At 40.9% G+C, this 23,160-nt stretch overlaps 4 protein-coding genes across 5 annotated transcripts in view; 1 reads left to right on the top strand and 3 right to left on the bottom strand.

Moving 5' to 3' along the window:
- Nucleotides 1-226: 226 nt before the first annotated feature.
- Nucleotides 227-8,585, bottom strand: rbm5 (RNA binding motif protein 5). The gene is made up of 25 exons (XM_008286101.1): nucleotides 8,481-8,585; nucleotides 8,170-8,218; nucleotides 7,416-7,590; nucleotides 7,171-7,329; nucleotides 6,965-7,034; nucleotides 6,465-6,538; nucleotides 5,686-5,769; nucleotides 5,354-5,414; nucleotides 4,912-4,977; nucleotides 4,653-4,813; nucleotides 4,457-4,554; nucleotides 4,191-4,278; nucleotides 4,036-4,104; nucleotides 3,755-3,821; nucleotides 3,142-3,242; nucleotides 2,891-3,047; nucleotides 2,351-2,442; nucleotides 2,102-2,269; nucleotides 1,844-1,984; nucleotides 1,646-1,729; nucleotides 1,357-1,542; nucleotides 1,193-1,267; nucleotides 982-1,082; nucleotides 765-894; nucleotides 227-682 (listed from the first exon to the last, which is right to left on the bottom strand). Exons 2-25 carry the CDS (start codon nucleotides 8,184-8,186, stop codon nucleotides 557-559), a joined length of 2,550 nt encoding a protein of 849 aa, XP_008284323.1. The 5' UTR covers nucleotides 8,187-8,218; nucleotides 8,481-8,585; the 3' UTR covers nucleotides 227-556.
- A 943-nt stretch (nucleotides 8,586-9,528) lies between these two features.
- On the bottom strand, nucleotides 9,529-20,037 carry brk1 (BRICK1 subunit of SCAR/WAVE actin nucleating complex). 2 transcript variants are annotated; one of them, XM_008286066.1, is made up of 5 exons: nucleotides 20,027-20,037; nucleotides 16,531-16,535; nucleotides 11,019-11,148; nucleotides 10,427-10,509; nucleotides 9,529-10,035 (listed from the first exon to the last, which is right to left on the bottom strand). In XM_008286066.1, exons 3-5 carry the CDS (start codon nucleotides 11,134-11,136, stop codon nucleotides 10,009-10,011), a joined length of 228 nt encoding a protein of 75 aa, XP_008284288.1. In that variant the 5' UTR covers nucleotides 11,137-11,148; nucleotides 16,531-16,535; nucleotides 20,027-20,037; the 3' UTR covers nucleotides 9,529-10,008. The 2 variants fall into 2 exon arrangements, with proteins under 2 accessions (XP_008284288.1, XP_008284280.1); XM_008286058.1 differs by lacking the exons at nucleotides 16,531-16,535; nucleotides 20,027-20,037 and adding an exon at nucleotides 11,360-11,396 and having other exon boundaries at nucleotides 11,019-11,180.
- On the bottom strand, nucleotides 11,558-13,749 carry gpx1a (glutathione peroxidase 1a). Its single transcript, XM_008286077.1, is given in 2 exon segments — nucleotides 11,558-12,250; nucleotides 13,427-13,749. Coding segments are annotated over 2 exon segments (576 nt in total). The 5' UTR covers nucleotides 13,652-13,749; the 3' UTR covers nucleotides 11,558-11,899.
- Nucleotides 14,347-23,160, top strand: part of LOC103360364 (testis expressed 264, ER-phagy receptor) — a 42,333-nt gene continuing 33,519 nt past the window's right edge. The window contains exons 1-2 of the mRNA XM_008286089.1: nucleotides 14,347-14,792; nucleotides 20,510-20,731. Coding sequence (XP_008284311.1) covers nucleotides 14,541-14,792; nucleotides 20,510-20,731 — 474 coding nt within the window. The 5' untranslated portion in view covers nucleotides 14,347-14,540. The remainder of the gene's footprint in view (nucleotides 14,793-20,509; nucleotides 20,732-23,160) is intronic.

The raw sequence follows: 23,160 nt of genomic DNA, 5'->3' as shown, positions 1-23,160 counted from the left end.
CGTGTTAGATGTTGGGTACGTGCACACATGCTTCACTATTCACAAGTCAATCAACAGATTTAGTTGTGAATTAAGATGTGGTGGTACTGCAGCTGGATCTATCCTCTCCAAAATGTCACGGCAACATCATTTCAATCAGGGATTAAAACATATTATTTCTCCGACACCTAAATAACTGACAAATATCCTCGTGTGTAATCAAATATCACGAAGACCAGCACAGAAATCCTGTCACACTTCATTTATTTTCTGTACAAATAGACAAGATTTTGTATAAACTGTACAATCTGTTCATCATGCCGAGACAAAAAAAATCATTACCATAGAACAAATATAAAAGAAATATGTAAACCAGGAGAGTCAATCCACTGTGCATATGTACAACTTATAAATTATATCAATAACTATCTCATTATGCCACTACTACAGATTTCCATCTACTATCTGCTTTATGGCAACATGTATAATCATTGATCGGACTGAAATTCATCGTCGTCTTTGCTTTTCCTTGATGCAGACGCGGCAGAGCTCCGCCTGCACCGCTTCAGCCGGAGACTCATTCCAACTCGGTGAAGCGAGCGAACATGGCTTTGCGGACTGCGTCTTTGTACGTGTCTGAAGCTGAGAGGGTGTAGTTGGTGCCTTTCGTGCCGAGACCAGCTCCCTTTGTCCTCAACTGTGCCTGAGGAGGAAACCCGCAGAGCTTAGAACTTGTTTTATGTAGTTATTGATGCTGACATACAGCGGTACACCCTGACAAATACCTCGATGGGTGTAGTGATGCCCTGCTGGTTGCGACCGAGACCTTTGCCCTCCTTCCAACCCATGGCCTGCAGCATTTTGTTCCCAATGTTGTCACTATTGAGGCCATCTTTCGTGGGCTGCTCGTAGTTTCTGCACAATAAAAAGGGAAATATTCTATGAACCTAAACTGAGCCACAGCGTTTTACACTAAGCAGTAAACTAAACAAAGCTGCTTACATGACTGGTGCTGGTTGGCTAAATTTCTTCTTCTTCGGTGCTGGAGGTTCTGGGATGCCGTATTTTTCTCTCCTCTCAGCTGCTCTGTCTCTGTACTTCATCTATTCACCAAAAGGAGGGGGGAAAAAAAAGCATTTTGGTTTTTAAGATGCAGCCACATTAAGAGGAAAATGACTCAGTAGCAAGTGGGTGATTCTATATCGAGTCCAACCTCCGTCTCTTTTCTCTCCAACTCCTCCAGCTCGGCTTCACTCAGTTTAGTTCTGCGGAGAACTTCCAGGTTTTTCTAGGAGAGACAAATACAACAAAACAATTCATAATCTTGTTTGTTCGTGACTGGCTGTTTGGATTTTAGGCCCAAGACAATATGATTACCTTGTGAAGGTCGGAGAGCTGCTGGTGTCGAACCAGACTCTCTTTGTTGGGAAACTGTCTCCTACACAGCAAGCAAGCCAACTTTTTCCAGTCTGTCAGCTTGTCCTGACTGATTTCACTGCCGTCAGGTTCTGCTCCTCCCTCTTCAGGATCGCTGTCTCCACTGTAGGCTGCCACAAGGCCACACTGACCACACCAAGGATGGACATGCAGAGGAAATGTAAGACCAGAATGTGACTAAGTATTTAACAATAACTACCATCACACTGCTAAAGTGTACAACAGTCACCTTGGAGGTGGCGGCTGAGCTGGTTGGTGCCTCCTCCTCAGGGACCCGCAGCACCTCTGGCATGAGTCTTTCTAGACTTGCCTGCTGAAAATCAAAATAAATAAATAAAAATCAGTCAATCCATTTAGGACACATCTGTCTAAAAACCACACATGCAGACCAGAAATGTGTTATATTTTATTACTCCAGCTGTGATACCTTCTTTTCAAACAGTGTGTATCCTGCATCAGCAGCAGCTGCCTCCTTCCTCTCTTCTTGACTAATAGGCTGAAAGCTACTCTTGAAATTCTCTTTCTGCTTGTTGAGACTTTTAGCCCAGCGCTCCATGTCTTTAGCAATCTGAGAGAAAAGAACAGATTTGATTATGAAGTTAAAGAATACGAAACATATTTTGAAAAGGAAGTTGCTGCAGGCATAAGAGACAATATGTGCTCATGCAGGATTTAAACACAACACCTGCTGAGCAGTCTTGCTTTTGGGCTTCTCCTTTTTCTCCTTTCCTTCTTTAGGTTCTTTACTGCCCGTCGGTGCAGAGCCGTCATTTGCGTTCATCGAGGCGGGTACGTACGTCTGCTTCTCACTGTCCCAGTACAGATACTGCTGGGTCTGAGAATTGTAGTAATACTGAAAGGAGAAACACCAACGCACATGATCAGCTTTCACTGACACGACACAAACATACATGCCTTGTGTCGTGCTACCTACATGTGTACTTGGATCATAGTAGAGGCCAGTTTGAGGATCATAATAGTAGCCAGACGACTCGTCGTACTGATAGCTGGATGTATCCGGGACACCTGTCAATTAGAAAACACAGCGTCATTAAAGTAGCTTTTTCATTATTGATATCACTACATCGTTAATAAATCCATGAGCGGTGCCAGTTTGACTTTCCATTACGCTTTTCTACTGAAGTTAGTGCTCAGGCCGACACCTCTTCAACTCATTCTAAGCAACTCAGCTTGGACAGTAAGAAAAAAAAAAAAAAAGAAAGAAAAATCTCAGGGGCAGATAAATGCTCCACACATTTGGTCAGTCACCGTTATCTTATTTATAAATGTGTGTATATTTATAACCTTAACAGTCAGGAACATATCACTGAATCTTGTAGTTTTAAGTTGTATCCATGGAAACACTACAACATAACATCCTGTATAAGACCGTGATCTCAGGAGAATTGCCGTGTTTCTTTGTGTGCGTCACACTTCAGTAGAGCAGGTATTAAGGGATCTTGTGTGCTCATACCAGTGCTGGTGTCCGCTGTCTGTCCAGAGGCTGTTAATGTACTGGCAGTGTTAACACCGGCAGCAGCGACAGGAGCAGCTGAAACAGATGCAGCCTCAATGCCTGAAAGGTGTCCTGTTTGGGGCTTCGCCTCCAACTGCTGGGCAAGTGGCAATGCCTACAATTAACATACAGATTATTTAGAGATTCTTGCAACATTCATTTACATAGCTTACTTTTGTGTAATTACAGAACCAAAGTGTGTCCATTACCTGCACAGCAGGCTGCGCGATGATATGAGGTTGGTAGACCTGGGCATTCTGTGATATTACAACTCCAACTGCAGTTGGAACAATCTTTACACCTGGGGCAGCTAAAATTGGAGGTGCAAACAACTGTTAATTTTAAAACTCAACACCACTGTGCAAACAGTTAAATAAAGACATTGTCTGGAATCTAGCCAAGATCTCTGTCTGTGTGTGCTGCTGGTCAAAGCAGGGTTTGTCTACTTGACTACTGCAGTGTTTGTTGTCCACACAGCTTTATGCTGGAATTATAAAGACAAATATAAACGTGTCAGCTGAATGAATCATCACAGAGGGTTGAAGAGGAGCTGAGGCACACACACCTCCCAAATCTCAGCAATGTGCTGTAAAGACCTGCATGTCAGGCAGGTTGACACAGAGGAGTGTGAACCTCAGCGTCAGTGTCAAGAAACGTTAAAATATCTTGTCATTTCAGGTGTGTGCCATTGCAAAGAAGACACAGAAAATACCTCAACTCACAAAATAACAACTGTTTTGAATTTTTTCCAATACTAAACTAATACAAGAAATGATCAGTAGCTGTGCCAGCTGCTACAGAGGGTGTGAAAGCATATCATACCTCCCAAAATCCCGTTTCCCTGAGAGGTGCTGGTTCCTGCTCCTTGTTGGTAATAGGTCTGGTAGTCCTGTTAATCATTCAATGCCAGTTTTAAAATGCCTTACTTTATTACATTATTACAAAATACAGGCACAAGCTCATGTCTTATCTTATTAAATGCTGTCATCAGTAACCTAATGACCTATATTTTATTCTATTGTGTTCATATTTTAAGAAAACATATTTAAAGATATCAGGACTAAATGAATTTTCAAGCTGAAATACTGTTTTTTCCTACTAACCTGTGACATTGGAGTATAACCTTCTTGCAGGTAGCTGTACTCTGACATTCCATCTGAGCTCTGCTGTGGCTGAAAAGGTAAAGTGGATTGTGAGTATGTGACACTGACACTGGGAGATGAAGAAATAAAAGGACATTGATGGAAAATGGGCCTACCTGACTTGAGGACCACTGGGCTGCAGCGATGGCTGTGCTGGCTACAGAAAAGGCACTGACACGATTCCCATCAGGTAGCAGCAGGTCCCTGATTCAAAGGCAAAAAAAGGGGGAAAATATGCAATTAATCGCACCTGAGTGTGACCGAATCTCTCTTTTCTTTATTCTGAATAAAAACTGGCGATTTGTGGAATACACATATGAGCTGAGGAGCTGTGGAAATAACGAATACAGATGTAAATATTTTCATCCACTGGTGTACTCACTTCCTGGCGCTCTTAGCATAATCCACCCCAATAGTTTTTCCATCCAGTTTTAAAGGAGGCTGCAGTCCCTGTAGGATGGTCAGCAGCTGAGAGGCCTCCTGTTATAACGAATAATAAAGCAATTGGAGCGACGTGTCGACATGAACGCGTTGTGAGCTAGAACATTTTCATCTATATGTTCTGAAGAGTGCTTTACCAGAGGAGAGGACAGCTGCACGAAGGCAAAACCTCTATTCTGGCCGGTCTGCTTGTCCTTGATGAGGCGAATGTTGTTTGATGAAAGATTAGCATACGGTGCCAGGGCGGCCATGATGGCTTCCACAGTGGTCAAAGGAGCAATATTCCTCAGGATGATTGCTGCACAGAACAAAAGAATATATCAAAGAACAACCTACCAAGGATAGCTTTGTTCCCAATAAAGTGGAACACTGCATCTATAAAAGACAAGCTCTTACTGTCGCCATAGAAATCTCCACTGGGTTGGCTTTCAGGGACTCCAGCGTTACTGCTCGCTTCACAGTCTGTTGAGAAAATGACAGACAAGTAAGAAGAGTATTAACACAAGCTTTAGAAGTGTGTAGTCAAAGAACTGGAAATGAGGTATAAAGTGATGTCAAACCCTGTGCTAAGAATGTGTTTGGAATATCAGATAGCCTACTTCGTAAACTACATCATGTATTGTGTTATGCGCCCCCATTTTGTAAGATTTAGGTCAAGTAGAAATAAAAAAAAATGCATGCTCTCATCTATGCAGTTTATCTATATCTGACAGAATGGATCCATATCATCTTAGGTCTCCACAACTACAAAAAACAAAAACGTTTGCATCCCAGCACTGTTGCCTCAGGCTGCCCGGATGTCTGCAGTCAGTGGCCTCTTGTTGATTTAACTACTTACCGGCTTTGGCTGCTCCACACCTGAAGCACTTCAGCCTCCTCCGGAAATTGTACAGGCCACACTGCAAGTAACCGTTCACATCATTTTTATTATACACCTACTAAAGCCCTGAACAGTGCTGCCTCAGAGAGCAGGCAATCTATATTGGTTCAGCAAAACCATACTTACCTGAGACACAACCTAACCTTTACCACATTTAGGTGTACCACAAAATAAGCTGACAGGACTGCAAAAATTGTCACTTACAGACCTATCATTATGTGTGTGTGCAGTGTACTGTGAAGGCATTGTTTGGATTATGCGACCGTGAAGCCAACTCATTGTTTACTTACAGTGCCACAAAGCCAGTCTTCATACTTGTTCCTTGGGTGACTGTAGTGCATGTCCACACTTTTGCCTTGGATGGTTAGACGTTTCTGAAAGAGGAGAACAAAATCAATCAAGTGTCCATGGTGAGCATTGATCTCATCAATAGAGCAAGCAGTGTTGGAAGGGAGAGAAGGGGGAGAGGGACCCCCAACAGATAGCCTTTGAGTTAAAGACAGGCACATGATGTGTATGTGGGCATGATGTAAAGAAGGTTCTTTAAGTGTTTGGGAACCGCGTGCCCAGGTTGAACTGGAGCAGAGTGTACAGTGTGATCCTAGCAGACATTTTGACTCATGTATGGGCCTCCCACACAAAAAGTTAGAGGAGAAAATGACTTTAAAAAAAAGAAAAAGATTAAAAAATCCCCATCTACTGAGAGGTAGGCTTACAAAAAAGAATTGTCTGAGGTTACAATGAACTCTGAAAATACTAATAATGTCTTGATCAGCAAGATAAAAATACTGTGTTCGTTATCTGATATGCAGATTCCTTAAGGAGATGACCTCACAAAACGAGTCAAATGTGCAGCTTTAATGCCAATGCCTGAACACTTATCTAAACACAATATCTTTTAGAACATTACATCATAAATATAATGGATGCTCTGTGGTATTCAATCCATTAGTTTTTTTTTTTTCCTGTACATTTTCCACACTATGTATTCAATACATTCTGGTTGCCTTTTGGGTTATTTTTTTCAGATCCCCAAGATTAAAACTAGACTTGGCGATTGTGAAGCAACCTGATTGGTCTCCATCCATCGGGTAGCATCTTGCAAGTGATAAAAGTCCACGAAGGCGAAACCACGGCTTATACCTAGAGACAGCATTCAAATATAGACGGGAGGCGTGTTAGTTAAGAGTCCATGGGCATATTATTCAAAGTCTTCCACAAACTGCTTCACGACCCTGGCCCAGTTTGGTATACAATAGGCCACTCCTTAGGAGTTTTACCATAGCAAGAAATCCCTGCTGAATACCACTGTTTGAACCACACCCAACAACAAAGTGTGTCTGCCAATCGACTTTGTCTACAACTACTATTGCTGCTCTTACTTACCTGAAAGAGGTCCACAATGTACTGAAATGATAAGTTGTAAATCAATATTTTACATCCTTTTGCAAGTAATTCGATATAATTCTCCCCTAACTGCTATGGGAAAATGGGTCAGAATGGAAGCAGATTGGCCCTATGGTCAAAGACTGAGGGAAGGCTGGGGTCCGTCATACATCTGGTTCTCACCTTTTTTCTTAATCATTAGTCTGACATCCACTGGCTGGGGTCCCTCCAGTTGGTCTATGGCAAAACGAATCTAAAACACAACAAACATACAGTACTTTAACACTTTGATTTAAAATGTACAACCTTCAAAAGCCATTTCATCTGACAGACTGAGGGTAATAAGCACATAAAGTGTTGTGTTTCTGTAGATGAACACTACTACTTACATCATCCTCAGTGACATGAGGAGACAGACCCCCGAGCATGATAGTCTTGCTCTTCTTCTCCTCTCCTGGCTCTCTTCTGTAATCCTGCTCTGGGTAGTCACCATCCGAATGATAACCATCTTCCGATCGGTCGCTGTTACGTCGTTTCCTCTCCCTTTGCTTCAAAACAAAAGATTAACGTCACCAAGTATTTTTACTTACACATTATGATACCATTAAAATTCCCTGGTGATTAGAATAAATACCTCTGGGCTGTCTCTTGATCCTCGACGCTCTCCTTCATAACGCTCACGTCTTTCTTCACCCCAGCGGCGCATGTTGTGCTCGCGCTCCTGGTCCCTCTCTCGTCTGTCACGCCAATCTGATTCGTCACGGGACTGGTCGGAACCGTATCTACCGCTGCGTTCTGTCCGGCTAATCCTATTCAGGGAGGACAGTTAAAACATAGGTGATGTTATGCAATGCTTATTTTTTCCTGAGCAACATCTGGCACTTGAGTTAGTCTATGGGATTGATTGTTAAAGTTCTATCTTATCTTATAGACCAGTAGGTAATCTCCCACTGCATGGTAGTATTCGGTATATGGCCCCACCATTGTATTAGCAAGCTCATTCAAAACAATTATTTGATTAACTTTATACAAAAAAAGTCTGACATGTTCCTCCAGGGTTGGGACTCCATTTTTAGTATATTGGATCAAAGACATCAACACTGTTAGCATATGTGCATCTATTTTATTAACACTTACACATTGTGTCTAGTATTCCAGTGCATATAATATACATATATACAAGACAACCACACATATCAAAGAATGCATGTTATTCTATACTGATGTGATGCAGGACAAGAGAAACTTACAAACAGGCGTTACAAATATGCTCTGAATGAAACTTGACATATTTCTTTCTCCTTTGGTTGGAGAGCTTGCCTTAAAATACCTCTGCCATAATGTTAGCCACACCTACTATGGCGCCGGCGCTTAATGTGACCACTCACCTTTTATCAGCGCCCATTTTTCTCAGTGGCTTCTGCGCTCACACGTTCTCTAAAACCGCAAACATATTAGAATTAAACAGGAAATGCATTGGGATTCTTGCTGTTTAGAAACTCACATACAAAACAGTTTCCCTACAGTCGAATCATCTCAATCAACAGAAAGCCTGTACACGGTTAAGATGGACCCCGAGCTAACGTTAGCAAACCAGGGTGAAATAAGGCAACCAGAATAACTTATGAGAAAACCCCCACGACGCCGATGAGAAGCTGTCGGAAGTTTCAGTTTCTAGCCTGAAAAAACAGCAACTCACCGGTGAAAGTTTGATGATAATGTCACTGTTATTTTTTCGAAAAGATATTTGAAAATTTGTGGGCAAGAAAATTCATCTCACGTTCAAGGACTTCTCACAACAACTACGACGACCTTCTTTATCCCAGAATGCATTGCTCTATATCGGGGTGCATTGTGGGTATTGGAGTTATTTAAATCCCTACACTTGCCTTAAAGGCAGCATTTGCTCTCGCCTGCTTTTCGTCTTTAGTTGTCCTAAATTGTTTGTATTTACGGTTAACTTTACAGAAGCTTTGAGTCACCACTACGGGCTAGTTTTGCTGTGGTCGCAAGTTATGATGTTGGGCGTAGCTGAAGAAGGAGACACGCAATATGAATAATAATAGATGAAGCAAGAGTAGGCGATATAGCGTTGAAGTGCTGCCTGAAAGGCCAGGCTGAGGGCGAAATTTTATCAAGCTTTATATCCGCCATTTTATTGGATGTTTTTGTGCTATATTTGTGTTAACATATGGAAGTGTGTAGTCGTTTTGTGCTTTAGAAAATAGCTTCAGTTTTGTTAGATTTCATCGTAATCTGACAATCATACTGTACTGTGGTGCTGTTTCATGCCCCTGTCAATTCACACGGACTGAATATTCTACATGAGACTCATAATCTGGATTTTTATTCTTAATGCACAACAGCCTCGTATACCTAAAGTGCAATTGTATGCACATATTTTATCACTGCCATGCTAAGTATAAGCAGACTGTGCATAATTCATGAAATATGCACATAAATCTAACACTGTAGTGACATGAATTATTCAGAACAAGTTTACTTTAGCATTGATGTCCATGACTCTTGCAGTATGTGCAGCCAGATCAGCATAAAAAAATAATTTGTGATCAGACAATTTACTGTTTCCTGTTGATCTGTATATAATAATTGTTCATCTTATGTTTAGTTGTATGTTCCTACTTGTATCCTCAAAGTATTCAGAGCAATGAAGAAGTAGATATCAAGTTCAATATGTGAACATATGTAGTGAACACGACTAAATGAAGTTACAACACGAAACACACTCATTGTTAATTATTTATTACAGTATTTAAATTCTGAAACATCGCCAAACAGTTCACTGTACAAGCAGGTCCTTAATACAGGTGACAACACAATTACTTGATCAACTTGGCACACAAGAATGTTCCCCCTTTGATAAACCTCTGATTGGGTAATGACGCTGTATACAACACAGATGGTCGGCAACTTGTGCTGATGCCAGAGCCATAATTGAGCTCCAGAATATTCTTATGTAACCAATACGTATGGAGCTTAGTTTTGTAACGTTGATGATGCTTGAGTCACTGACACCCAAGACAGACCCACATCTTCTATACAAATGCGTCATGAGATAAAACAACACAAAACTCAGCCATATAATATAAAAAAATGGTCCACATGGTCCCAAAAAAGGAGGGTGGAGTCCATCACACTTAATCCAAAAATTCAGGATGGGGAGTGAGTAGGTAGCTTGAGGATGCTATGGATGTCCATGATGACTTCTAGGTCAGGGTTTCTCCTTTTGTCACCTGTAATGAGACATGTATGAATGTAATCGGTACATCACTTACAATCAGAATCAGTTTTATTCTCAAGTAGGTATTCATATATAAGGAACTTGGCTGGGTGTTGTGGTGCCTAACAGTAAATACTGACAAACAGAACATTTCAAGGACAAAATATTTAAAAAAATAAAGTGTTGTAATTCAAATAGTACAGTAAATATATATAGTATAGTATAGTATAGTATAGTAGATTGTAGTATAGGATAGTAAATCAAGGCTAATGCAAAATAATAAATATATTTGCTGTGTTATTTAAGTGTGACAGCTGTTCAGATTGTGCAGGAATGTGCAAGTTTTCTGCAACCACAGAAGGCAGTGTTTTTATTTAAAACAAACTTGAACGCCGTATACTTACTCTTGCCTCGATATATTCAATCCTCCGCTCCAGAGCTGTCAACTTCTCATTGAGGGTGGCCAAACGGGACCGACACGACATATCTGATGAGCACAAATGGATTTAGCTGTTACAGCAGCCATGTCATTTCGATCAGTGTAGCTACACAAGTCAGTTACGATGACATTCTCTCGACAAAGATGAACGATGTCATAATTGGACATTATGTCGGTCAGGGTCGAGCTGCAGCTGAACTTGTTAATCGCAGGAGACCAGCGTTAGCAACTGCGCTAGCCTCTCAGCTAGCTGTTAGCTGTCTGAACACTCGAACATAGTATTCGTACATTAATCTAATGTTTTGACACTCGTTGGGCAGCTAACATGAATTCACAAGCAAACCAAAATGCACAGCGATTCGACACCAAAATGTCACTATTCCTCTGCAATGCAACAATGACAAGCTAACGAGCTAGCTGGGAGTGGCCATTGAAAACATCAACATCAATGCTAGCTAACAGACGGACAGCTAGCTCAGCTAGCTAGCTTGTTCTGTCTGTCTAAATATCCACATCAGTGCTGAACGTATCAGTGAAATTCATGGTGAAAAGCTTACCAAAGGAGTTTAGAAAGTCGGCGATTTTTTTGATGCTGCTCGTAATTACTTCTATGTACTCTCGATTCGCCCAGTCTTGGTGAATCTCTCTTTGCACTGGATCTTCCTGGCCGGCCATGTTGGACGAGTTGTAGGTCGGCGTAGCGCTGGTCGGGGATGAACCTGCCGGCACCAGGAAGCATCAGAGCGCTGCCACTGATTCCAGTCATAAGCAACAGTAATATAAATCACATTACGTTTAAACACATATTATCGTAGCTACAACCCACATCCCTTATTACCAATAATCTTGTAACTTGTCAGGTATATAGTTATAGTTATTTTATGTTCTGGATTCTGACCTGCTTTTATTGGAGTTGGCATCATGGGGAGCATCATATGGGTGAGAGATGAAAGAAGTCATCAGAACTTGAATTTTTAAATTCATATGTTCACATTACATCAACTAGAAAATATGAGTTGAATTCTTTTATGATGTTTTGCGATGTAATAATTAACATATGTGTTGGTATATGTTTTAGACAAATGACTGCAGCACCTTATATGATAAAATATTTTTATTTCTCCTCCTAAATTCTACCAAATGAGAACATTTGTGATACAAGTTATACACAGTGGTAGAGTCAAACTTTTACATGTTCATCAGAAACTCCCCTCAAAGTGTTTCAAGGAGTTTCTTCATTGGGTAAACAGTCTGATCAGCCAGAGTGTATGGCACCGGACGTATCACTCATGTAGGAGTGCTGCAACTGAGTGAAACTGTAAAGCTGGGGAGCATGATAAAAATACCCCAAACAGATGCATCTGCTGATTAATCTTTCCAGATAGGGTGGTCATAACAGACATTCTTTACAGACACCCGTAAACTGTCGCTGCACATCTTATTTGATCCTCTTAAGTAGCTCCTTAATATCTGCCTCAATATCACTGGTGAGGAAATTTCTGCTGTAGCGCTTGTAAGGCTCCCCGTCTGGACCGACCAGGAACTTCTCAAAGTTCCAGGATACGTCATTTCTACACACTGGACTCCACATGATGAGCTTGGGATCGGTCATGAGAGCCATGGCGTCATCACTGGGGAACGGGAGCTTCTCTTTCAGATAGACAAACAGGGGGTGGGCATCCTTTCCGTTCACCTCCACCTTCTCCATGAGGTGGAACTTTGGTTCAAAGCCATTCCCTGGACGGAGATACTTCAAGGATCTCAGGATTTCATCATTCTTGCAGTTCTCCTGTTGTAAAAATGCAGAAACGTGGATCAGTCTCAGAAGTGTGGATGCACTCTCAAAATCAGAACAACAATTTAACTATATTTCCCTTAGCAGTGTACTTCAGTGTAGTTTGGTAGTACTTGTAGTGTAATATATTTATGCTACTGTTTTCTTCTAGTTTACTACACTTGGTTGATGAATATGAAGAGTTCATTTGTAAAAATAGATAACTCCATTTTTTTTAGATTTTCAGAAAATGTATTTTTTTTGTTGCTTGCTTGCGATAATATCAATCAAACTGAAGTTCAAGGATTCAAGGATTCAAGGTCTTTATTTGTCACAAACACAGTCATACACGGTGTAACGCGCAGTGAAATGCTTTGTGTACCTGTTCCACACCAAAACAATATTAAGAGACGAATAAAAATAAGAATAAACACACAATAAATAAATACATATATGCTAGTATACATATATAGGGAGGGAGGAAAAAAAGGGATAAAAAAAAAAGCAAAATAAATAAATCAAATTTGAGTTGAGTGGAGTGGATTTGACTCAGCAGAAATGACAAAATTAGAGATAACTTAAGTTTCATTGATATCGTCTCAGGTAGACGATTGACAAATGGGTTTTCTGAAGGTTTGTGAAGTTATCTGTTTTTGCAAATGGACTCTTCACACACCTCTCACTTTACTAATTGCATATGATGGATGAGTTACTGGTTATTTAACAAATTCAAATTCACCTTAAAAAAAATCTGTTATAAAAAAAAAGGGCTTTTCATTCCAAATGTTTATAACATCCACTTCTGTCACTGATGTGCCAGGAATGGAATTCACTCATACTGACTATTATAACACTGTAGTATGCCGTTCCATTACATATGAATAGTTTTGATAGTCTGAGTGCACTTTGTTGACAATGCTTATATGAAGTATGTCACATTTTGACCTTTAGGTGTGAGGCAGCGGAGCATTTATAGATTTTTGCAATTTTAGTGAAGTTAAAGAATACTGTTAAGTTGCTCATAAAGTTTAAAAGTTGATGGAAAACACACATGTTTATCTTTAATAACATTTATTTTTACTATAATTAATATATTTTCTGTATTGAAATGATAGAAAGACCCCAAAAGGCCTACATTTTGACCTGTAAAGAGTATCTGATCTTGTTCTACATACCACACACACGGCTTACCTGATGTCCAAACTGGTTGCAGGGTACACCCAGAACAACGAGGCCCTCGGAGGAGTAGCGAGAATGAAGCTCGTTCATCTGAGTGTAGTCCCTGGTTGTTGTTCCTCAGAGAGACGCCACATTTTCAATGAGGACCACCTTCCCCTTCATGGCAGAGAAACTCAACGTTTCTCCAGACAGCAGTTTAGCCGTGAGGTTGTAAAACCTTTTCAGATTTCCAGCCATTCTTAACAATTGCGGAGGAAGTGGACGAAAAAGCGTCACGCAAAACAGCTCAGTTTATATTTAATCAGTTCAGTTTACGCCTCAAGTCCAGCCCTCACTTTATTCTGAGGGCGGGACACAAACCTGAGTGGACTTATATAGCCCTCAGGGTTTTGTGGCTTTTCATTGTTTTCATGACATTGTTATTAATATGCAAAAAAAATACAAAATTAAAGGTAAAAAATAAAATAAAAAATTACAAGATTAAAATAAAAATGTCCTGAACTCTAAATTATGATGTGGCTATTTACCAACAAGGAAGTAGCATGTCATTGTGCGCGGTACAGTCACGTCATTATTTATTATTATTAATTATAAAAATATTTTATTTTTACAGATGTAGTAAATGTGTATGAGTGACTACCATTATTTCTTAAATTTTGCACAAGTATCTGTGGTCTGAAGTTCAGTGAATTCGACCTCTATTCACTAGTGCGTCGAACTGCGTCCAAATCACGGTACTTTTTAAAAATATTTATCATTTGACCAATGCGAATTTTGACCGTCGACATTCACACTACCTTAAATAACTGAAAGCCCACTAAAATTCATTCACGAAACTGCATTTAACATCAAGACAAACTATTTCTGAGATATTTACAAATGTATTGGTAGCAACACGACACCCCTTCAGTCGGCAAAAAATGGTACGTTCCAGGAAGTCGTCCGCAATGTGCAACCTAGTGCTTTATCTTTGTCGCCTAGTGAAACAAATGTCAACTGAAGTCCCTGTGGAAATCGATAAAACATTATCTTGAGCATGTTATCTCGTTTAAACGAATAAAACAGTGCTTTAGTTGTCGCAAAGCAGCTAAATAACGGCGCCTGCTCCGCCTGGTGGTAAGCTATCATGCCGGACTGGCTCAGCCTGTGTGTGCTCATTAGCCTGTTAAGTCTGTTAACTGTGGCTGCTCTACTTTTATACTCGGGACTCCTCTGTGACATTATTGTGCAAACCGGCTGTCCTCCCATAAAAAAGATCACATTCGCCTATAAGTTCAAAGAAGGACCCTACAAAGACTGTGGACAACTTTTTAGGGAGTCTAGCTCTATTGGCCCAGGACTCGCAACTATCGGCGTGTTTTATGATGACCCCAAAAAGGTAAACATCACCCGAACAGCACTTTTTATAGAATAGTTTACTTTACATGTTCTTCTGCATTTTGATAATTTATTTTAACTGAGAATCAGTGTTATAAACTACCAGTAGGTGGTGCATGTCACCGCTAGATGGCGCTGATGCTCTTCTCATAGAGCCGGATAAGAACTAGATGATTAATTCTTTACTTCTCAGCAGATATCAGACGCGTGATGGTTTAAATTATCCAATTCATTCACTTAAAAATGTCTCTTTTCACAACGAATGGTCAGTTCAGGGGCATTTTGTGTAGTCGTGACACTCTGTTCATCTTTTTTTTTTTTTTTTTCCTGAGCTTTTTGCAGAGACTCCTGGGATTGACTGATTTTTGTGTTTCCCCCCTGAGCATTGTCACAGCACATCTGGTCAGGGTGTGGTGTGTTTTGTGGATTCAGATGTCATTTAAGGCCCCGAGATGTCCCAAACCAGAGCCTTTATTTAGGTTCTATGGGAGTTATTGGCATTTCTGAAATAATTATGTTTTAATAACTGCATTTTGAATCAAAGCACTTAACTGTGACATATTGTTGTTTTCATATTGCTGGCATTTAATATAGTGGTGCTGATTGCATTTTCACAACACGTTATTAAGACGGATCCCAGTTTCTTTCAGGTTTTACACTATGGATGTGATCATGTAAGCAGTAGTCTTATGTAGAAAGTGTCTGTCAGATACCCCAGTATTATATATAACAATATGAAAATGTGACTGATTATGGCCGTGTTATATATGCTAGTGGGTCACAGTGTAAAGAAGCCATTTGTGTTCTATTTCTGACTCTGTGTAACTGTCTTTGTAATCCTCCGCCAATCAGTCAAACAACTTTCCAGACTGGTCATGTTGAAATTCACCATCTGACCGGCTTGTCTCGTTAGTGCTGGCTTGTCAGCATCTAGTCGTGTAATACCTTGGCATTATTGCTGCTCTGACTGAAAGGAGCTGAGCTGTGACAGTGTTGTAAACACTAAGTGTCATGGGGAACAATGCCAGCGTTAAAAAAAAAAAAAAAAGGAAAAAGGAGGCGCTTTGAAATAACAGTTACAGAAATGACGATGAATTCAAGGAAGAGGAGTTCCATAAAGATCAAGGGTCAAACAGGGTGAGCTTATGTCGCATTCAGTCACATTCACAAACACTTATCGGAGTGTGACTGAAGCTTTTGTCTCCTTTTCTGCCACCCCAGTGCTGCTGGCAACACAATTAGGCAGTTGGATCTCTCTCTTTCTCTCTCTCTTTGAGATGTTTTCCTCCGTTCTCAGTTGTTCCTCGTGTGAACTCATCCAACCCAAAAATCTCAGTTCTCATAAGCAGCAGGAAATAATATCGGCTGGATCTGTTTTCCTGATACCTAATACTGCGCACCCTCTGGGGTCTCCGAAATCATGCGGTGCTTGTTCCCACATCTTGAAGTGAGTCCAGCATGAGTTGTATTTTTATTAGGCTCTGACAGACCAGAGAAGGAATGAAACAGGGAGAAGCACCTCGAGATGGTTTGTCAGAATTTATTGCACTCTTGCAGTGCAGAGGTTCTGGAGGTTCAGGTAACAGGGGCAGGGAAACGGGGGCAGGACGGATTTGACCTTAAGAAATGTACATCTGCTGTAGCTTATACTGAATGTACAATGTGATGCCTGCAAACTGTTGACCTCCAGCTACAAGAAATAGCTGCTGTGTCGAGCTGCAACACGTAGAAAATTAGATATTGTCTGTAAAAAATCAAATCAAATCAGGTTGATTGTCATTTTGCTGTACATACAGCAGTAGTACAAACAAGATGACGAAGCGTTTCTTCAGGATCCAAAAACCAAAAGCAACTAAATAAAGAAATGTTTGCATATCTGGATCTAATATATGTTATAATAATATCTAATATAATATTATAACAAGGTTAAAAAAAATTGAAGACATGTCATTGTACATTAGGAGCTAAAATGAGCAGAAAATCAAATTATGACAGTTTTAATATTCAAGTAAAGTATTTTAACATTATTATCATAGCCAACATTATGTGGCTCCCGCTTCTCATTAATTTGCTGCTTTTTTATGTAAACCAGATATCATTGTGTGTTTGTGTGGGATTTATTTAGGGGGTAAATGTGAGCGTTCTAAATAATATTCAAAATGTACTCTTAATTTATCAACACACTTATTTGAATACACACCCAGCTGGTAGTTTATTTGGTACACCTGTGAGTGAATATCATGGCATTCATACAGCAAAGATTCATTACGAGGCTGTTGTATGACACAGTAGTTATAGCTGTGTGTACCTAACTAACTGGCAAAAAGTGTATGTACAGTACAAACGAGCAGTTGTAGCTGAGTGAAATGAGCTTTCAGTGTCTCATTTGGCTCCAATTAATGAGTCTTTCCTCTCATTCATTTTAGAGGAAGTGTTAACATGGACGTATTGAGTCAAATATACTCTGTTCTAACCTACGTCGGGGTCGCTCAGCTCTGTAATGGTTGCAGTGTTTTTCTGCCTCTGAAATGTGCTTCCATCTCCAATTATCAGAAGCAACTTTAAACGGTATTGACTTTAGTGACACTGCTGCCGTGGCTTGATGCGCAGCAACCTGATGGAATGTAACCAGAGCTAGCGGTGGACTCTTCCCAACTCCGCTTCAAAACCCTTTTGTTATGCTCATCCTCTTTTTTTTTTCCCAAGCCGGCAATTAGGCTAGCAGTGGGTCCTAGTTCCTCTGCAGAGTCACAGCCAAGTCCTGATCTAAGTTAGAATAATTGGCGTAATGATCTCTGCTCATTAGCGTCCGAGCCTCAGGATGCCGCTCAGTCCCTGCATCGGGAGCCCCAGAGAGTGCTCTCAGATAGCAGAACAGTTCGTTGGTGTCTAAATAGCGAGACACTGTCCGCTGATATTTGCAGTGGGAAGGATTTTCAAAAGTGCATCTGACAGAGGATAAGTGTCAGCATGGCTAGTCTCATCCTCTGTTCTTGTGTGTGTGTGTTTTTTTTCACTTTTACCTCCTTTAATCACTTCCTCTGAAGAAGCAAAAGACCTCAACGAGAACTTGAGTTGGTCCTGAGATGGTTGCTATGGATACGGGGCTGGAGCAGCTCCGTGTGAGCGCATGTTCTGGGCCCCGCTCGCTCCTCCGGTAGCCTCTTCACAGTTTCAACGCCAGGGGGTTTCTCTGACCCAGTGTACCCACATCACCTCTACCCTGCAGCTCCCCGCTTCTGAGGCCAGCAGAACGTCAGAGGGAGGGAACAGGGGGGGTAGATCATATAGTATTCTGTCAAACTTGATATTCCAAGTATGCAATTGGGGTCAGGGTTTGCAGTCCTTGAGACACAGATTGTCTAAATAAAAAGCTGGATGACAAGTGAAACAGCGGTGAAGCGACACGTGTCCCGTCTTCAGGGACTCATGTTTGTGTCACAACATGATGAAAGCTGTGGGAACGGCAGCTGGAGGAGGGGCCGGTCAGGAAATGCCTATCAGTCCGAATGCTGGCCTTTTTTTTTTGGTGGATGATGAAATCTCTCTACTGCTTGCCCTCTCAGGAAGCCTTATTAAAACATTTAAAATGTAAGCCTTGCAGAATCTGAGCAGAAAAATGCTTTGTATGCTGTAGAAGACAGTAGGCGCTCCTTTCCCCGTTGCCTCACCAAAGCCGCTTCAGCTGATGTGCAGCGAAGACATAAGAAGACGAGATTCCTTGAGTTGAATTTAGGAACTTTTTCCTTCAGACGAGCTGTCAGTGCATTGAAGAAACATCAAAAGGCAGCACACTTGTGTCTTGATGAGTGCTGAGGGGCAAAACAAAGCCTGTGGACAGAGGCTTGTGCTTTCGGCGCTGCTTCTTTGTTCTGGACTCCCAACTTGGAGCCCTGTGATGGTTAATAAATCCACTTGGCTCAGACTCCCGACTGCGAGCCCTCAACCAAAGCGTCAAAAAATATCCTCATGTGTAAAGTTCCCAAGATGTGTTACAGTAAGATCAGTCAGACCATTAACTGGATGTTTAGCATCCATCTGGAACAAACATGATTGTATTTTATTTTCTTAAACAAAGCATTTGCCATGTTGTGTTATTTCAGTTCTGACAGCTTCACTGACAGCCCGGCTCTCCTCTTGACTCTAACAGCAGTCACTGTTATTGATTTGGTTTGATGAGCAGAGGTTTAATCAGGGTTTGTGGACATTTGGTAAACATCACCTTTCCTTCTTTAAGACTTTTTAAAAAAATTGCCCTTTGTGAGCTCGGTAAGGTTTAACAATTCTCCCTAAAACCCTTTTATTAATGTGCACAGTCTGTACTAAACACGTTCTCATTTCATTTGCTTGTTGCATCATGCTAGACAACAACAGTATCAAAAAAGAGCAAAGTAAGCATCTGAAAAGCCGGAAAGCTTTGGATTTCATCACAATCCTTTTGTACAGAGCGACGTCTGTTCATGCATCACTAAAACAGAGTGGCAAGAGATTATATTGGACACAAGTGTTTATTTTCTCACAACCGTGCTCAAACAGAGTATAGAGGTGGAACTTTATAGTGGAATTCATAAAGTCTCTTTGGTAGATGCTGGCTTTCCTCATTACGAAGATAAAAACAGTGGACCCCATGACAACATGTCACAGAGTCACGTAAAGCTGTATGAGCTGATATTAAACACTGATGTTGACATTCATATAATGTACTGGGGGAGATTTATGTGCATTCGTACACTGTATTCATAGTAATCTTTGGACGAGGATGAATGTCTTTCATTGACTTACACCAAAAAAAAAAAAATTCTGGTCAGAAACCTCTGCAGCTTTTCCTCTTCTTCCAGGATTCTGTGTACGTTCAAAGTTTAAATGTGATAAATTATCCTGCGCTGCGGTGCACTGTGAACCTCTACCCGTCACTGGCCTTGCGTGTTGATGAACAGAGGAGGGAAAAAAGACTTCTCAGGCACAATAACTGTGCTCGAGGCTTTCCATTGATAGGTTTAGGAACAAATTGGAGGATTCCAGCTTATTTATTACATGAGCCTTCAGTGGTGCTCAGCTCAGCTCAGTGGGGAGAAAGTCCCGGCTGTCCCAGGAGTGTTCATTTGTAAAGAGTGTCTCCCTTTTCTTCTTTTTTTTAATGGGCACCGGGGTTCTCAAATGAAGGAAGGAGCAATAATTGCTGTGCTGCCAAATGCTCCAATTAGAGCAGATTAATGAGTGTATTTTCTCTTTAACTTTGTCACCTGGCTAACATCACAAGGAGATTTTTATTGTTTTTTTTCTGCTAACCTCTCATTGCTTATTTAATGCATGCATTTGCCTCACAGTCAGACACCTCACTCTGCGCTGGCATTTCCCTTTTTTCAGCAAGATTGTGGCATGAAAATTCATCTGAATCAAGACGATAAACAATATAGTGTTTATATGCAATCAGTTCCTGCAGAAAAACACTAATTGGCATTAGCTTTTTATCCCCCCTATAATGGCCAGGAAGCATTTTTGTTTTGGCTGCACTTTTCTGTCTGACTATATTGGAGACGGTAATAATTTTTGGAATCACTGTAATGAGAAAAAGAGAGAAAGGTCAAATGCTGATAAGACTAATGAGCGCGAGTCCCCCCTCTATCTGATTTATCCATCAGATTATGTTGTTGTTATATCGATGCTGCATTTCATCATATATCTTTATTTATTCGTTAATTTCGCCCTTGTGTCTAGGTACCTGGAACGCTTTGCCGCTGTGCTGTCGGCAGCATTCTGAGCGAAGGAGAAAACAAGGCCGACGAGGAGCTTCTGAAGCGCTATGAGACATCTGGTTTTAATGTCTTTTCCTTTCCCGAAGTCACACATATGGTCACTACCTCGTTCCCCCACAGGACGTTTCTGTCTGCGCTCCTGGGAATAATGAGAGTCTACCCACGGCTAGACCACTACATCAAGGTATTATGCGTTTTGTAATCTCTACTACCAATCACAGTCACCTGGATTTTTTCATTTGTTATGTTTTTTCATATCGTCTGTGAGTTAAATTCAAAATAACATTTATTGAAATGGCAAGAAAAGGGCAATACAGCATGCAGGAAAATCTGATAGAATGACTTTTCTATTTTGAGTTGGTCCGAAGCATTTACAAAGTATTTCTTAGAAAATGGGATAAACAGCCATTATGAGCCACTATCTGTACGCCTGTTTTAGAGATGCTAAAACACAAAAAGGAAATGTGTGTGTGTGTGATAGAGTGAATCACTGCTGAGTCTAAGGTGGACTTACGTCAAACAGCAGCAAGTAAATGATCAATATCTCACCCCGTGATGTTCACATGCATGTTTGAGTCATGCCATGTGTTTTCAGGCTGCACAAAATCAACCCGTGTGTTGTCAGAAGTTGTCAAATCCCTCCATTACGATTCTTTAGGCCCTCTTTGCAGCAGCCCTTGGAGGCTCGGAGGTGTGCGTTAGAAAGTATAGCGGGAAGAGAGATTTATAATTGGGAGGGAGATGGAGACGTGGCGCGAATGTAATAACCGAGGACAGGAAAGAAAGAGGACGATTTGAGCTCCTTTTTCGCACTTAATGATGAATGATCTCACTGAGTGCTGCTCGAGGGATGCTGGGAAAGTGAGTCATTGCGGCGAGGAGAGAGAGAGGCTTGTGAATACGGTTTAATTGTGAAGTGCGCTAAAACAGGTGGCGACACCACAGGTTGTCTCAATCACTCTGCGTCTGCTGGAGGAATGTGTTTGTGTGTCCTGTCTGGCTGGCTCGACCATCTGCCTGGACGCTGTTTAAGTCTGGCTCTGCTCCAGTGGCACTTAGCCTATCTGAGAGGTCAGCTTACACAGTCTGGCTGTAGCTGGTCGTAGTTGTATCGCCCCTTATTACGGGAGTCACTGCTGCATACAATCTGTAGCACAAATGCTTGAATCAGATAAAAATATACGAGCTACAGCTTAATGGCTTTTCGGTATGAACACAATAAGTGAGAACTCTCCTGATGTGAATGATTTTTTCACAAAAATCACAATCTGTATGCGTTAGCGAAAGGTTTTGGAGTTTGTAGTTTCTAATATTTGGAAACTGCAGCCTCACCTAATACGGTGGAGGTGGACAAAATGTTCTCTCAGTAATATTCAGAGCTGCCTCCAAAATAACCAAACAGTTGAATCAGCATGGCTCTAAAATACTAGTAAGTTTCACAAAGATAGCAATCATTGCAGGACAGTTGTATTTGAGCTGCATTGGCTTGTTGTACCTGATTTAATAGTAAACTAGTCACCACTGGTTCAGCCTATAATGTCTCATGTGGGTGGTTTCATCCATTATTATTCCCTGCAGCTACTATTGATATGCAACGACTGGAAAAAAAAAAAGTCCTAGATTTGGGTCCATATTGATCTTTTCTGGTAGAAGTCAGAATAAATGTATATTTAGGAATATATACAACTCATCTGTCTGCCTATTTGCTGGAAGGACGCCTCTGAAATGTGAATGCATTTTCTTGTAATTTACTGGATAGCTAGACCTTGGAGTTAGTAAAAAAAAATATATGTTTTTGCAGTTCTCAATTTGGAATTTCTGGCATTAGACGCTACACTTTAGCCACAGGCATGAAATCCACAGAGAGACACTTGATTCCAAATCCTGTGGTTCTGGTGAGAGGTTCGAGATGTCACTTTCACTTACCATTTAATTAAGGTTTTGTGTGTGATGTGCATGTTGAGCAGCTGCATGTAGAGCTTGCAGTTGTTAGCCTCCTATTTCATAGCTGTAGTCATTTGAATACAGCTGTGTTATCTCAAATGGCAGCAGAAACGCTGTTATTCCCCGATGGTCCTCGAACGTCACAATTGAGTCAGTCTTGTTGGAAGAAGTCACATGGAAATTCGGTTCTAGCTTCATACGGCATCCAATATCTGATTCCCTCTGATGGACTGATTCTTGTACGACGGTACTCAACCAGAATGCATTTTTACACTTTGTATGGGAGTAAGTACCAAACATGAAGTAGTGAAATGAGCTGAAGTCAGTTCTAAGAAGGAAAAGGAGATGAAGCGTCACGAGAACATGAGATGTAGACATTTAAAGGAGTTTAAGTTTGACTTTGAAAAATAAGACGAGTTCAGATTCAGTTGGAATTTGATGCGTCTTCAAAACTGCTGAAATCATTTTAAGTGTTTGAGTTCCTGAGTCAGTTGAACGCACACTAGTCTCCATAGTCTGAACTATTTATCATATATATTTATTATTCATGTAATACTATATTATATTATACTTGCTATATATTACATTGGATTATATATTTATTAGGGTCCGAGGACCCCTACTTGCTGCAGCAAGCAGGGGTCCTTGCCCTTCGGGCAAGGACCCTAT

Source organism: Stegastes partitus, unplaced genomic scaffold (genome assembly GCF_000690725.1).
Source record: "Stegastes partitus isolate 25-593 unplaced genomic scaffold, Stegastes_partitus-1.0.2 Scaffold10, whole genome shotgun sequence".
NCBI lineage: Eukaryota > Metazoa > Chordata > Actinopteri > Pomacentridae > Stegastes > Stegastes partitus.
This window is presented reverse-complemented; position numbering and strand designations above follow the sequence as displayed.

Bases quoted from the DNA above. Each gene is read 5' to 3' on its own strand.
- brk1 (XM_008286058.1), bottom strand. From the start codon at position 11,396: ATGATGCTCCCCATGATGCCAACTCCAATAAAAGCAG. The intron at 11,181-11,359 runs GTCAGAATCCAG...TGGTGCCGGCAG, and splicing joins GCCAACTCCAATAAAAGCAG to GTTCATCCCCGACCAGCGCT. The intron at 10,510-11,018 runs GTAAGCTTTTCA...TGTGCTCATCAG, and splicing joins CGACTTTCTAAACTCCTTTG to ATATGTCGTGTCGGTCCCGT.
- rbm5 (XM_008286101.1), bottom strand. The intron at 4,279-4,456 runs GTGAGTACACCA...CCTTTGAATCAG, and splicing joins TATGCTAAGAGCGCCAGGAA to GGACCTGCTGCTACCTGATG. The intron at 895-981 runs GTAAGCAGCTTT...TTTATTGTGCAG, and splicing joins AGCCAACCAGCACCAGTCAT to AAACTACGAGCAGCCCACGA.